The 14,075-nt window shown below is 51.6% G+C and overlaps 1 protein-coding gene across 1 annotated transcript; it reads right to left on the reverse strand.

The window, feature by feature from the left end:
- Positions 1-8,119: 8,119 nt before the first annotated feature.
- LOC135999690 (olfactory receptor 14J1-like) lies at positions 8,120-9,034 on the reverse strand. The gene has a single exon (XM_065653249.1). It carries the CDS (start codon positions 9,032-9,034, stop codon positions 8,120-8,122), a length of 915 nt encoding a protein of 304 aa, XP_065509321.1.
- Between the last annotated feature and the right edge of the window lie 5,041 nt (positions 9,035-14,075).

Here is a 14,075-nt window from a genome sequence, read left to right on the forward strand (position 1 = left end):
TGCACCCCAGTGCCCATTTCTTCACCCCAAGATCTCCCAGCTGCTCTTTCCCCCAGGCCCTGCCTGGGCCAGGCTGGTCCCACAGCACAGAGGCCATGACAGAGCTGCCAATCAGGGTAAGTCCTGGGCTGTGACCCCGCAGAAGTGAACCCTAAGGTGGTCAAGGTGCCCTTTAAACTCCAGATGGCCCCAGAGGTGATGATGGCCCACAGATCTCCTCCTGCAATGGTCAGGAGGCACATGGGTCCCCGAAGCCCGTCTTCATCAATGACTCTCCTGTTCTTGCTCAGCAAGAACCTAGAAGGTCTCTTTTGGAGCAGTAACAGTCATGCAGGCACTACCCCTGCAGCCAAACATTTTCAAGCTCATTCTCAAAGCTGAAAAGACAGTAACTTTGCTCGGGCAGTCTGTCCCTCTCCTCTCAGTTGTTCTCAGTCACAACAAAAGCCCAACTTCCCTGGAATATTTGGGTATGGAAACGGGGGACAGTTGAGACACTTGTGCTGTGAGCCCTGGCTCTGGGCTGAGAGGATGGAGAGCACAGCAGCTTGTGCAATGCTCAGGAAATGCAAGTAAAAGTAAGAATGACATTCAGTGGTAGAGCTGGGGCTGTTTGGGAGTCCCAGTGTGATGGCTGGTGACTTCCAAGCTAGACCCCAGGGGAGCCACTGCTGGTATTTCTGTCCTGACCTGTGCCCTGGCAGCAGGGAGGAACTGATGCAGAGGGATGTTCATGTGGGGCCTCAGACAGATTCCCCTGTGCTTGTATCTCTCTGCTGATGCCCAGAGAGGAGCGTGTCTGTGATTCATCAAACATTGCAGCAGGAGGGCAAAGCGGGGAGGCACAAAACTCTGCTCAGGACAGCGTGTGACTGAACAACACCGGTGCCCACGCTCCCCAGGGGACGAACCTCAGCACGGCTTTGCCAGCTGTCCTTGGCACATCAGAGGCCCAGCTGTGACAAACCTCCAGACAGAGGATGCTGCCACTCACACCTCAGCTCCAGAGAGTGCCCGGCCCTTGGACTGGGTGGGATGGTGGTCAGGATGCTCCAGTCTGGGAACTGAGGTCCAGGGAAGGAGGTGTATGAGGGGAGCAGTCTGTGCACCATCGAGAATGACGAAGAGGAGAGAGACAGGGTCTTTGCAGAGGCCTCACAAAACAGAGATCCTGATTGCTGATTAGAAGGAGGGACAGCTGGAGATCACCCCCAAAAAGCACTGAATAGAGATTCCTGCCCAGGGAGAGGCGGGAACTCGTGGTGCAAGAAGAAGGCTCCTTCTGACCCACAGATCTGCAGGTACAGGGCATGGGCAGTGCTGTGGCAAGAGCTGGAGGAGCAAGGAGGGCCAGGGCAGGATGGAAGAAGGCAGATGGGCTCCGCAAATGTCAGAGGGAGAAAATCATTGCGAAGGCCAGGGATGAACCAGGGGCCTTTAGATATTCAGTCTGATGCTCTCCCAGCTGAGCTACTTCAGCTCTGCCCCGAACATCCAGCTGCAGCCTGCAGTGGAGAAGTCTGGGGTAAGGAAAAGGGATGAAAGTGCCAGGTGGCCAATGAGAGAAATGATGGGGTTGGGGAGGTGAGGAGCAAGGTTGTCCACACAGTGTCAGACCTCAAGGGACAGCTTCTCCAACCAGTCCAGACCTCCTTAGGAGAGACCCTGGATCAATATCAGATAATGCTGCAATCACCTCTTCTCCACACTGAAAAAAAATAAACTATACCCTTTGACAAAAAAAAAATAGTAATTTTTATTAGAAGGTTTTTGAAATCACTCTCCGAAACTACAATAGGCAACCCCTCCAATTAACTGTACAATACTAGAAGACAATTACAATAAAAGACATGGTTTCCTAGAGCTTTCTTCAATGTAATGAACCCCATGGTGCATTTGGTGCTGAGTCCTTGAACCTCAGGTGCTGAGAAAAGATTGCAGAAACCTTTCCAGAAGTCAAAGTCAGAAGAAATAAGTACTAAGTACCTTGAAGTATTAATGAGTTCCACCGAGGACAAGTACCAGCAAAGCCTCCCCAGGGACTCGTTAGAGCAGAGAATTGGAGGCCATGATGGCAGATAAACAAAGGGTCATGTGCAGGCAGCTGAGGTGCTGAGAAAAGCCTGGTTTTGTTGGATGAAGCAGAGAGGCCAAGGCCTGACCCCCAGCCCCTGGGAAGGCAGATCCTGTCCCTCACCCATTGCTCAGGGCTCTTCCTGGGGCAGGGGGATGTGGGCTGTGTGATGCTGAGTGAAGGACAATGGTGTGACAGTTCCCAGCCTTCCTGGGGGTGTGCAAGGAGGCCATGAGGTGCCCCAGTGCCTGAGGACAACATGATGATTGCCATAGCCAAGGGGACAAAGACTTGGGTTCTCTTGGTTACATCCAGCCTTGCCAGGGCCCTTTGCCATCTCCACCACAGGTTGTCCTACACTGTCCCACAGCTGCTTCTGTTTCCCTGCAGGCTGCAGACACCAATCTCGCTTCCTCCCCTTGCTCTCACCCAGGTATTTCCGTACATTGACTGATGTGTCTCCACTCCCATGCTCTGTTCCTTGAAACACAAGGTCGTTGACTGAACTCATGCTCCTTCTGAATGATTTATTCTACCACAGCACTACCCTTTGAGTGACATTTCTTCCTTCTCATGTCCAGTTTCCACATTCCAAGCTGCACTGTGTGGCAGTGTTTCTCTCCTCTGCTGTAGAAAGGAGGACCCTGAAAACTACTGACCTGTCAGCCTCTTACCTGTGCCTGGGAAGATCATGGAACAGATCCTCCTAGAAGCTGTGCTAAGGCACAAGGAGGACAGGGAGGTGATTTGAGACAGCCAGCATGGCTTCACCAAGGGCAAGTCCTGCCTGACTAACGCAGTGGTGTTCTACAATTGAGTAACTACATCAGTGGACAAAGGAAGGGCTATGGATGTCATCTCTCTGGACTTCTGTAAAGCCTTGGACATGGTCCCTCACAACATCCTTCTCTCTACACTGGAGAGATATGGATTTGATGGCTGGACTGTTTGGTGGGTGAGGAACCGTCTCAATGGTTGCACCAAGACAGTGGTGGTCAATGCAACGATGACCACTGGTGACAAGTGGTGTCCCTCAGGGGTCCATACTGGGATCAGAACTGTTTAATATCTTCATCAATGACATAGTAGGATCAAGTGCACCCTCAGCAAGTCTGCGGATAACACCAGAGTGGTGTTGCTGATATGACTGTGGGACAGAAGGCCATCCAGAGGGACCTGGATAAGCTCGAGAAGTGGGCCCATTTGAATCTCCTGAGGTTCAACAAGGCCATACGCAAGGTCCTGCACCTGGGTTGGGGCAACCCCCTCGCTGTCATTACAGGCTGGGGGATGAAAGGATGGAGAGCAGCCCTGATGAGAAGGACTTGGGGATCCTGGTGGGTGAAAGACTGGACAGGAGCCAGCAATGTGCGCTTGCAGCCCAGATGGCCAAACATATCTCGGGCTGCATCCAAAGGAGCATGACGAGCAAGTTAAGGGAGGGGATTCTGCCCCACTCCGGTGAGGTCCCACCTGGAGTCCTGCATCCAGCTCTGGGGTCCTCAGTACAGGACAGACATGGAGAGACCAACACTCTCCATACTCCAATCTCCTTCCAGGCAGTTGTAGAGAGTGAGAAGGCCTCCCCTCCACTTTCTTTTCTTCAGACTAAACAGCCCCAGTTCCCTCAGCTGCTCCTCATCAGACTTTTGCTCCAGCCCCTTCACCAGCTCCATTGCCCTTCTCTGAACTTGCTCCAGCACCTCAAGGTCTTTCCCATAGTGAGGGATGCAAATTTGACCTCAGGATTCAAGGTGGGGGCCTCACAAGCGCCAGCTACAAGTGGATGATAGCTACTCTGGTCCTGCTGGCTGCACTACTCTTGATGCATGCCAGGATGCTGGTGGCATTTTGTCCACCTGGGCACACGCTGGCTCATGTTCAGCTGGCTGTCAATCAACACGCCCACATCCCTCTTTTCCAGGCAGCTTTCCAGCCACTCTTCCCTGAGCCTGTATCGCTGCCTGGGGTTGTTTTGACCCAAGTGCAGGACCCGGCACTGGGTCTTATTAAATCCCAGACAACTGGACTGAGCCCATCATTTCATCTGCTCCAGATCCCTCTGTAGAGCCTTCCTACGCTCCAGCAGGTCAACACTCCCACCCAATTTGGTGTCATCTGCAAACTTACTGAGGGTGCATTCGATCACCTCTTCCAGACCATTGATAAAGAGATTAAACAGAACTGGCCCCAATACTGAGCCCTGAGGAACACCACTCGTGACCGGTCACCAACTGGATTTGGCTCCATTCACCACAACTCTTTGGGCCCGGGACTCCAGCCAGTTCTTTACCCATCACAGATACACCATCCAGGCCATGACCTGCAGCTTCTCCAGGAGAATGCTGTGGGATACGGTGTCAAAGACTTTGCTCAACTCTATGCACACAATATCCACAGCCTGTGTGGTGGATTCACTCCCCCAGGACAGACTTTCCCTCATCTGCTAAGCCGGTCACCTTGTCATAGAAGGAGATCAGGTTGGTCAAGTGGGACTTGCCTTTCATAAATCATGCTGATTGGGCCCGATTGCTTGTCTCCTATGTGTGACCTCACAGTCCTTTTCCCAGCCATGTTCCTGCGGTTTTCCTATCCCATGCAGAGGCAGAAGGGACCTCACAGTCCCCTCCACAGCCATTGGCTTCCTACTGGACTATGAGTTCCTGAGACACAGCTGAGCACATGACATCGTACCCAGCCATCACCCTCCTTGTGGTGCAGTGTGTGAGCAGATAAAACTAAGCTGCTTTCATCAAATTCATCTAATAGATTTCCTATCAAGGGTTTGAGCAGAGAAACGTTCCTCAGAGGAGCTGCTCTATTTGCACTGTTGCATTTTATATCTCTGCTTCTGCCTCAATTTTTTTTTCTTCTTCCTCTGTGTATTCTGTCTCAAAAGAGTTCTCCAAGGAAAAGATTAATGAAATCGTACAATAATGCAGGTTGGAAGAGACCCCTGAACACCATCTCTATTCAACTGATATTTATGGCACCCCAAGGAAGAGCTGAAAGCATTTGTGCTCACTTGGGTTCATCTCACCACATGCACACAATGGACATGCACATGATGTGTATGTTTACAACTCATCTGTACAATGAAAATATGGATTTTTGACCTAGTATTTCATAGAATCGTAGAATGTCCTAAGTTGGAAGGAACCCGCAAGGAACACTGAATCCAACTCCTGTCCCTGCACAGGACAACTCCACAGTTCACACCATGTATCTGAGGATGTTGTCCAGTCTCTTCTTGAACATTGTCAGGTTTGGGGCCCTGACACCTCCCTGGGGAGCCTGTTCCAGTGCTCCAGCAACCTCTGGGTGAAGAACCTTTTCCTCATGTCCAACCTGACCCTCCCCTGGCACATCTTCCGCCATTCCTGGGGTTCTGTCATTAGTCACTAAAGAGAAGAGCTCTGCCCGTCCTTCTCCGATTGTGAAGAAGCTCTAGCCACCATGAGGTCTCCTTTTAGTCCTTTCTTCAGCTCTGATGCTGAGAAACCCCTTGCTTTGCTTTCTAAAGCAGAAAGGAGAAGCCATGACCTCCAGGCATTGGGAACGGGAATCCTGTCCCTCACACACGGCTCAGGGGTCTACCTGGGACCGTGGGATGTGGGTGTGCAAGGCCGAGGGAAGGACAACACTGGTACAACAACTTCCAGCTTGCCCATGGGGCTGCAAGGAGGGAACGAGGCCCCAGTGCCATGAGGACAACATGTCTTCTCCTAGGCCTCAGTGGCAGAGACAGCTGCCATGGCCAAGGGGACAGAGACCTGGGTTCTGTTGGTCCCTTCCAGCCTTGCCAGCTCCCTTTGCCATCTCCATCACAGGCTGTTCTACACGGTCCTACACCTGCCCCTCTTTCCCTGCAGGCTGTAGACACCCATCTCACTTCCCCACCTGCTCTCACCCCAGCATTTCTGTCCCTTCACTGATGTGTCTGCACCCTCACTGGCTGTTCTTTGGAACACAAAGCCATGGGCTGATCCAGCTCCCTCTGGGTGACCTCTTGCACCACAGCACTGCCCTTCCAGTGACTTTTCTTCCTCCTGATATCCAGTTCTCACCTTCCAAACTGCACTTCATGACTTTTTTTTCCCTCTTCTTTTTTTTTCCCATTACCAAGGAAAGCTCAGCCACCTGAGTAACTGCCCATCAAACAGAGAACCCAACCTGTTAGTCTTCTTGTCATCTTGCACTCGAACAGAGGGAAGTAATCTCACAATGATCTTCTAAATCCCAGGACTGCTGCTGGCCTTTCAGCTTCTCTGATAGACACGACCATGTCCCTGCTGCTGTCCCATCATGTACTCAGATGAGATGAACATGACAATCCGTCTCCAAGGCCTCTTCCTGGGTGGGACCTGTAGGTACTTAGGCAGAGGTTCTTTCCCAGCCGTGTCCCTGCTGCTGGCCTGTCAGCTCCAGAGACAGAACTGACCTCACAGTCCCCTTCACAGCCACACGCTTCTGACTGGATTATGAGACACTGACACACAGCTGATGTCATAACACACCATACCCATCCATCAACCTCCTATGGCCCAGGACCTGACCAGATGAATGTATGCTTGTATTATGGAAGTTATCAAATGTATATCCTACTAACGATTTGAGCACATAAACATCCCAGTGCTGCATCCAGGCAGATTCCTCTGGTATGTAACATCCAACATGAAGTGACCTCTAGACACTGTCTGCCCCACAGGCCTTCATGGAAGCTCAAGGAATGTCTGGTAATTTTTCACTTGGGCTCATCTCACCTCGGGTTCCTGTCACCTCACATACATGATGTGCGTGCTAACGGCTCATCTGTTCAATGAAAACCTCCTGTTGCCACTCCCAAGGGATGGGAGGAACCTCAGCCCTAAGGTTTGTCCCCCTGCTCTGTCTTCATATGAAGTGTCCCCTGTCATATGGAATGGGCACAGGGATCTCAGTTCAAGGAAGCACATCCCAGTGCTGCATTCACGTGTTTATCCATGGGATGTTACTCCCAACATGAAGTGACCTTGAGACACTGTCTGTCCCATGGGCCTTCGTGGAATTCCCTGGAATAACTGATGGTGTTTGTGATCACTCGGTTTCATGTCACCTCAAGTATATGATGTACATGTTCACATCTCATCTGTACAAAGCAAACACGTACTGCTGAACTACTCATTCAGTGTCCATCCATGGAGGGATGAACAACTTCTGTGGGCTGGGGTGAGAGGCCAGTGCTGGAAATCGTGGTTCTGAGGGGCCAGTGCACGACGATTGTCATGAGGCCCCTTCCATGGGGTGTCCAGTGCACAGGGGCACAGCCCAGACCCTGCTCTGCTGGTCCTGCAGGTCTCTGGCAGGAGGCCTGGCTGTGCGAGGACACTGCTGTGTGCCCAGCCCTGCACACACACACTGTTTATCTCTGGTGTTTCAACCTTCAGGCTGCATTCTTGTGCATGTTGCTGAGAGAAACTTGAAGAAGACAAAAGCTTTCAGGCACTGCCTTCAGAAGATCACTTTTCTTTATAGAAGCACTGTTACGGAGGCCAGCTCTGTCACAGCAGTGCCCATTGCCTGTCCCTGCCTGTGGTCACAGGGCTGACACACAGCAGGACGGTGACCAAGCTGCCACAGTGCTAAGGTTTGCACCAACACAAGGGATGAGAAGTAGCACATGGCAGTGCAATGAGAACAGCTCTGGAAGACCAAGGCCTGGTGCTCCCTCTCAGTGTTGCCATGAGGGACTCTGTTCCCCTCCAACAATGCACAAGGGAATCATCCCTGCAGCTCAAAAAAGGCCTTGGAGGAAGGATATAGTGAAAAACAAGTCACTACAGGAACCTTTATTTTGTTTAGAGACAAGGGGAGTACTGCTCCGCATTTACACAACCAATGCATATAAAAGAAAAGCTGACAGAGAATTAGAAAGGAGATGACAAAATTATCACAATAAGAAAAGAACTAATAACAACATAAAATCCAGACGACATGCTGGACCTGTGATTAGCTACATTAAAACTCATATAGAAGCAGATGGGCAGTTTATTGCTTCAGAAAACACTAAGATATGAGTTTCCACAGAGCACCCTTGAGCTCCTGGTTCCTCATGCTGTAGATGAGGGGGTTCACTGCTGGAGGCACCACTGAGTACAGAACACACACCACAAGGTCCAGGGATGAGGAGGAGATGGAGGGGGGCTTCAGGTAGGTAAACATGGCAGTGCTGATGAACAGAGAGACCACGGCCAGGTGAGGGAGGCACGTGGAAAAGGCTTTGTGCCGTCCCTGCTCAGAGGGGATCCTCAGCACAGCCCTGAAGATCTGCACATAGGACACCACAATGAAAACAAAACACATAAAACCTAAACAGGCACTGACCACAAGAAGCCTGATTTCTGTGAGGTAGGAGTTTGAGCAGGAGAGTTTGAGGATCTGGGGGATTTCACAGAAGAACTGACCCACAGCATTGCCCTTGCACAGTGGCAGTGAAAATGTATTGGCCGTGTGCAGCAGAGCATAGAGAAACCCAGTGGCCCAGGCAGCTGCTGCCATGTGGACACAAGCTCTGCTGCCCAGGAGGGTCCCGTAGTGCAGGGGTTTGCAGATGGCAACAAAGCGGTCATAGGACATGATGGTGAGGAGATAATACTCTGCTGAAATGAAAAAGAGAAACACGAAGACTTGTGCAGCACATCCCAAAAAGGAGATGGCCCTGGTGTTCCAGAAGGAGTTGGCCATGGATTTGGGGAGAGTGGTGGAGATGGAGCCCAGGTCGAGGAGGGAGAGGTTGAGGAGGAAGAAGTACATGGGGGTGTGGAGGTGCTGGTCACAGGCTATGGTGGTGATGATGAGGCCGTTGCCCAGGAGGGCAGCCAGGTAGATGCCCAGGAAGAGCCAGAAGTGCAAGAGCTGCAGCTCCCGTGTGTCTGTGAACGGCAGGAGGAGGAACTGGGTGATGGAGCTGCTGTTGAACATTTGTTGTTGATGAGCATGGGGCACTGTCACAGGAGCAAAAGACAGTGACAAGTTAGGGGAGACTTCTCTGAGCAAAATCAAAGCCATTGCTTATGCACCCTCCCCCTGCTCCACACCCCCTTGTCCTTTTCCAGACCTTCCTTCAGCTCCGTGGCTGAGCCCTGGGTGGTGCTGGCTGGCGGTGCCGTGAGGAGCAGGACCTGTGCCCACTGGCTGCCCAGGAGTCAGCCCTGCTCTGCAGCAGGGGTCATGGGAACGGGGGCAGGGGCCAGACCTGGGGTTCAGCTGTGTCAGATGGAACCATTCCTGCTGCAGGAGGGCCGGTCAGCATCTGCTCTCCCAGTGATAAGGAACCAGGATTACACAAGGCAGTTTGAGATTTTGGGGTTTTTACAGCTTCCTGCAATTGCCCTGGAGAATGTTCTTCTGTCTCAGAAACCCTCAGTATTTCTGCTCCATGTCTGTGGGTCAGTGCAGATTAAGGGGACCTGCTCTGTCCCTCTGTCTTGCTCCAGCTGCCCTGGGCTGGCACCTTTCTGAGATGGAGGCTGATCACACTGCCATGTTACCCTGAACAGCCACCAGGCCCTGCTGAGAGCAGAGGGACCCACCTATGACCATGACAAGTCTCATCCTTTCCTAAGGTCTCAGCACCCCACGTTTAGCCCAGGACACACATGGCTCATTTCACAAACCCAACGGCATTTTCGCTGTTGTAGCATCTCTGTGTTTCTCCATGGGGCTTAAGATAACACTAAGGTGTTATAGCACAGGTTTGCATCCTGGTGGGGAGCTCACAGCTTGGATGGAAACCTCAAGGAGATAGCAAATGTCCTAATAATGGCATTTGATTAAGGGAGACTCAGCTCATTCCCCAGCCCCACAGACTGCATTGCCCACACCCCACATGTCAGAGGAAAGCTGGGACAGGTGTTCCCATGGACACAGCTGCAGGAAAGGACCCACAAGATCAGGCTGTGACTCTGCAGCTGAAACTCCCATCCCCAGAGAGCCTGACAGCAAGAACAAGATCACAACAACAGTGACCCAGAGCAGTGGAGCAAGAAGGAAAATGCAGTGAGGGTGGGTGTGAGAGAGGCCAGGGCAGAGGCAGCCGGGCACTCAGACAGCGTCACCCTTCCCCAGCTGTGCAGCCACCTCCCACACACCAGCATTGCCGGGCAGCTGCTCTCAGCCCCTGTGCTCTGCAGAGGGAACTGGAGCTCTGGCTGCACAGGAGCTGCTTCGTGCCTTGGAGCCCCCGGCCCTGAGGGCAGAGGCTTTGCTGGGTGGGAGAGGAGGTGAGGGGGCTGCTCACAGGAGGGATCTGCACTGCAGGGGATCATACAGAGTTTTCTCTGTTCTCCCTCCCATAACAATTCTGGGTTTAGTTTCCCCTCATTTCTGGTCATTTCCCTGCTGTCTGGAGATTCTCCTGCTGAGAAGTGTTTCCCTATTGATGTCTTTTCCCTTTCAGTGCTCACGGACCCCATCCCACCCTCTGTGCCCTCACCCTGGCCCTACAGAAACCTGCCTGTTTGCAGGGCACTGCCTGGGGGCATCTTCCTGTTTGCAGGTTGGGAAACAGGTCAGGTCAGATTAAGGCTGATGGGTCCAGCAAAGGTGATGCAGGTGCTGTCCAGAGGCAGAGGGGTGGTGAAGGGATGTTATGAGCCTTCTGGGAGACGTACTGATCACTCAAAGTTGCAGTTCAGGAGTCTCAGTGACTTTTATAAGCATGAGGGCTCACTTTCATTTTATCCTTTCCTGCACCCCCTCACCCCTTGGGATAGGAAACTGAAAAGACAGGGTCAGGAAATCTCCTTATCTTTCTGGTAGTCCTCGCATTGATCTTGTCCTTAGGGCATCCCCTTGGAAAACCGCTGGGGGTGATCTGGAGCTGTGAGTAGCCCTGACCCACAGAGGACTCTCCACAGCAGAAGCACCTTTCCTGCCCTGATACCGGTCGCTTCTTCTGCCCACAGCTTCTCCCCACAGCACCATGGGGATCTCTCCGGGCAGGCTGAGCGCTGACCCTGGCAGGCGGCGGAGTCGCTGCCCCGGCACAGCCCTGGGGTGCAGGGACCCTGCTCTGCAGGACAGCCCTGGGCACCCCTGGGTGCTCCCCCCTGCACTCACCCTCAACAGAAGGTGCCGTCATGCCCCATCCCTCTGACAGTGCAGCAGGGAAGCCCTGCTCTGGAGCATGTTCTTCTCTACAACTGATATACTGTGAGAAAGACCTGACAGATCCTGTAAACTGTGAGATGTACCACCTTTAGGAGATCCCTCCAGGAAATGCAGCTGCGTTGTCCTACAGACAAAGACTTACCATGTCAGGACTGTGAAGATTTGTCTCTCATCAAATCCTCAGCAACCTACCACTCCACATTGCCTTTAATCTCTCTCTGCCTGGCTGCTGTCCAGCATCTCCAGGCAGAGCCCTCAGCCCTGCTACACTTAGCAGAGGAGCTGCTCCTGGGCAGAGCTGTCTCTCTGCAGCGCTGTCACTTGCCATGAGCTCCCTCTGTCCCAGGAGCCCAGCCCAGCTCAGCAGCACAGGAGCAGCCCATGATGTCCCTTTCTCTGTTCCCTGTGGGCTCCTCCAGGTGTCTCTGGGGCTCCAAGGGCTCAACTTTGAAACAGCCTGAAGTAATCAGTGATGTTGATTCTCTCTCCTCTGCACAGACACTTCTTTCCAGCATTGTATTCTTCATATTAAAAAATAATCGGTATGAGAATCATCTTTTCTTGTCCCATCATTAGACAGGACATCAGTAATATTACAGCCATGTATCTAATTTCTGCAGGCCAGGAGAGGAATATCTTCAGATGAATGAATTTATGCATTTTATTTTGGTTTTATATTCCTTTGTCTAGAGAGACATTCAGCAATCTTTTGACCATGTCATGTCTCTGCTCTGAGGCAAAGCCTTTGCACACACGAGGCCTTGCACACTTGGTACCAGGTTTTCTTGTGGCAGGTCAGAGCTGGGCTGGTGCCACAGCTGGGGTGGTTCAGCCCAGATGTGAGGCAATGTCCTCAGCCAGGGACCTGACTGGCTGAGCTGGAGCTGTCAGTGTTGCAGACAGAGCTGTGACACGGATGGAATAAACTGCCAAGGCAGGGTGGCAGAAGTCAGTTCATCTGGTCTTCAAGGACAGCAGCCTCCAAGCACAGCAACAGTCCAGATCAAATCTCAGTCTAGACCTGTAAGGATATTCAAGAGCCGCATAATGAGCTGTTCCTACTTCAGGAACAGTTAAAGGAGAAACAAAGACACCGTGTGGCCACTGATGAATTTAATAAGAGAAAGAGGTGAGAATCTCTGTGTCCTCTTGTCCTCCATCTTCACCAGCATGTTCTCCCAGGCCACTGTGACATGAGACAGGAATCTGGAGGAAAACAACCAGCAGTGGATGGGGATCAAGTCAGGGGTCACTGGAACTAACACAATCCTGACCAGTCTATGGGACAGGAGGGGCAGCATCCCAGGAGCTGAGACAGCAGGACAATGTCACAGGGAGGCCACTCTCCAACATCTCTGAAAGCTCATGGAGACTGGGGGGACTCCCTGACCACTGGCAGCTCTCACACAGTGTGTGCACTTTTCAAAAATGGCCAACAGATGAGCAGGGGAACTCAAAACTGTGCCCCAGAGCATGTCCACTGGGACCCCATTTCTGGGTGTCTGAAAGAGAAGGTGATGGGGTTTACCCAGGGTAGGTTGTGCCTGTCCACCCTCTTTGCTTTCTGTGAGGAAAGGACAGGATTGTTGGTTGCGGGGAGAACACTGATGGTCTGTTACCTGGAAGTCAGGAAGACATTCATCATCATCCCCTGCAATATTAGAGTGTCCAAGTTAGGATATTATGGTCTGTGTCAGTGTGTAAGTAGATGGGTAAAAAGCAATCTGGATGGTTGGGCTTGGAAAGGTGCTATAGGAAGGGAGAAACTTTGCAGTCATGAGGACAGTCAAGCACTGGAAGCTGTTTCCCAGGCATGTGCACTCACTCTGTCCCAGAAAGTGTCCAAGATGTGTTTGGATAAAGCCCTGAGTAATCTGGTCTGACCCTCCTTTGCGCAGGAGGTTGGTCAAGACACCTCCCAAGCTCCCTTTGAGCCTGGATGATGCTGTCCTTCCTTCCCCTTTGTATTTTCAATTTAGGGAGAGCTCTCAAGTTCTCCCTGACCACAGAAATAATTCACATGAGGTGCAGGGCTGCTTTACAAGTACCCGAAGCATGCCGGACCACAACTTTTGCATCCCTTTTCATTTGCCCCAACCCAGGGTCTCCTTTTTTTTGCTCTCCTCATGCCCAACTCCTTAATCCTTTTAGAGCAGGTTGCTCAAGAGGTGTCAGCATCCATGTACGGAGTCTGCACATCAGCCAGACATCAAAGTCACCATCAAGAGACTTTTACCCCAGGAAGGGGAAAACTTCCAATGCAGGCACCAAACTAGTGCCCAACCTGCCTGGAGAGCCGGGACAGTTGTGCCACACAACAGCAGCCTCTGAGGGAGGCTGGAGGTGATGGGAATTGAAATGGTTTCAACCCAAATCATAGAATCATAGAATCATAGGATCATAGAATCATTTAGGCTGGAAAAGACCCTTAAGAACATGGAGTGCAACCGTAAATCAAACACTGCCAAGGCCACCACTAAGCCATATGCCTAAGTAACACATCTCCACATCTTTTAAATACTTCCAGGGATGGAAGATAAAATCCTGAGCTGGCAGGACACCATTAAGTGCAGTTAGACATAAGATACTTGTCATGCCTGTGAGTTCAGACCTCATTGGCAGAATGTCTCAGAACCCCTCAGTGAGGAGAGCAGGGTGTTGGGGAGATGGGAGCACGTTTCAGTTTCCCAGATCCCAGGACAGAGCCTAAGCCATCCTTCCCTTCGACTCTGGCATCCAGTTTCTTGAGATGCAAATCTGCTTGGTCTTCTGTGGATAATCATGTTAAAAGGAATGAATAATCCTTCAGGTGTTTGTTTAATTTCTCTAAGAGTGTCAGTACCAAAAAAAA

The sequence above is a fragment of the Caloenas nicobarica genome, chromosome 29 (genome assembly GCF_036013445.1).
Source record: "Caloenas nicobarica isolate bCalNic1 chromosome 29, bCalNic1.hap1, whole genome shotgun sequence".
Lineage (NCBI taxonomy): Eukaryota > Metazoa > Chordata > Aves > Columbiformes > Columbidae > Caloenas > Caloenas nicobarica.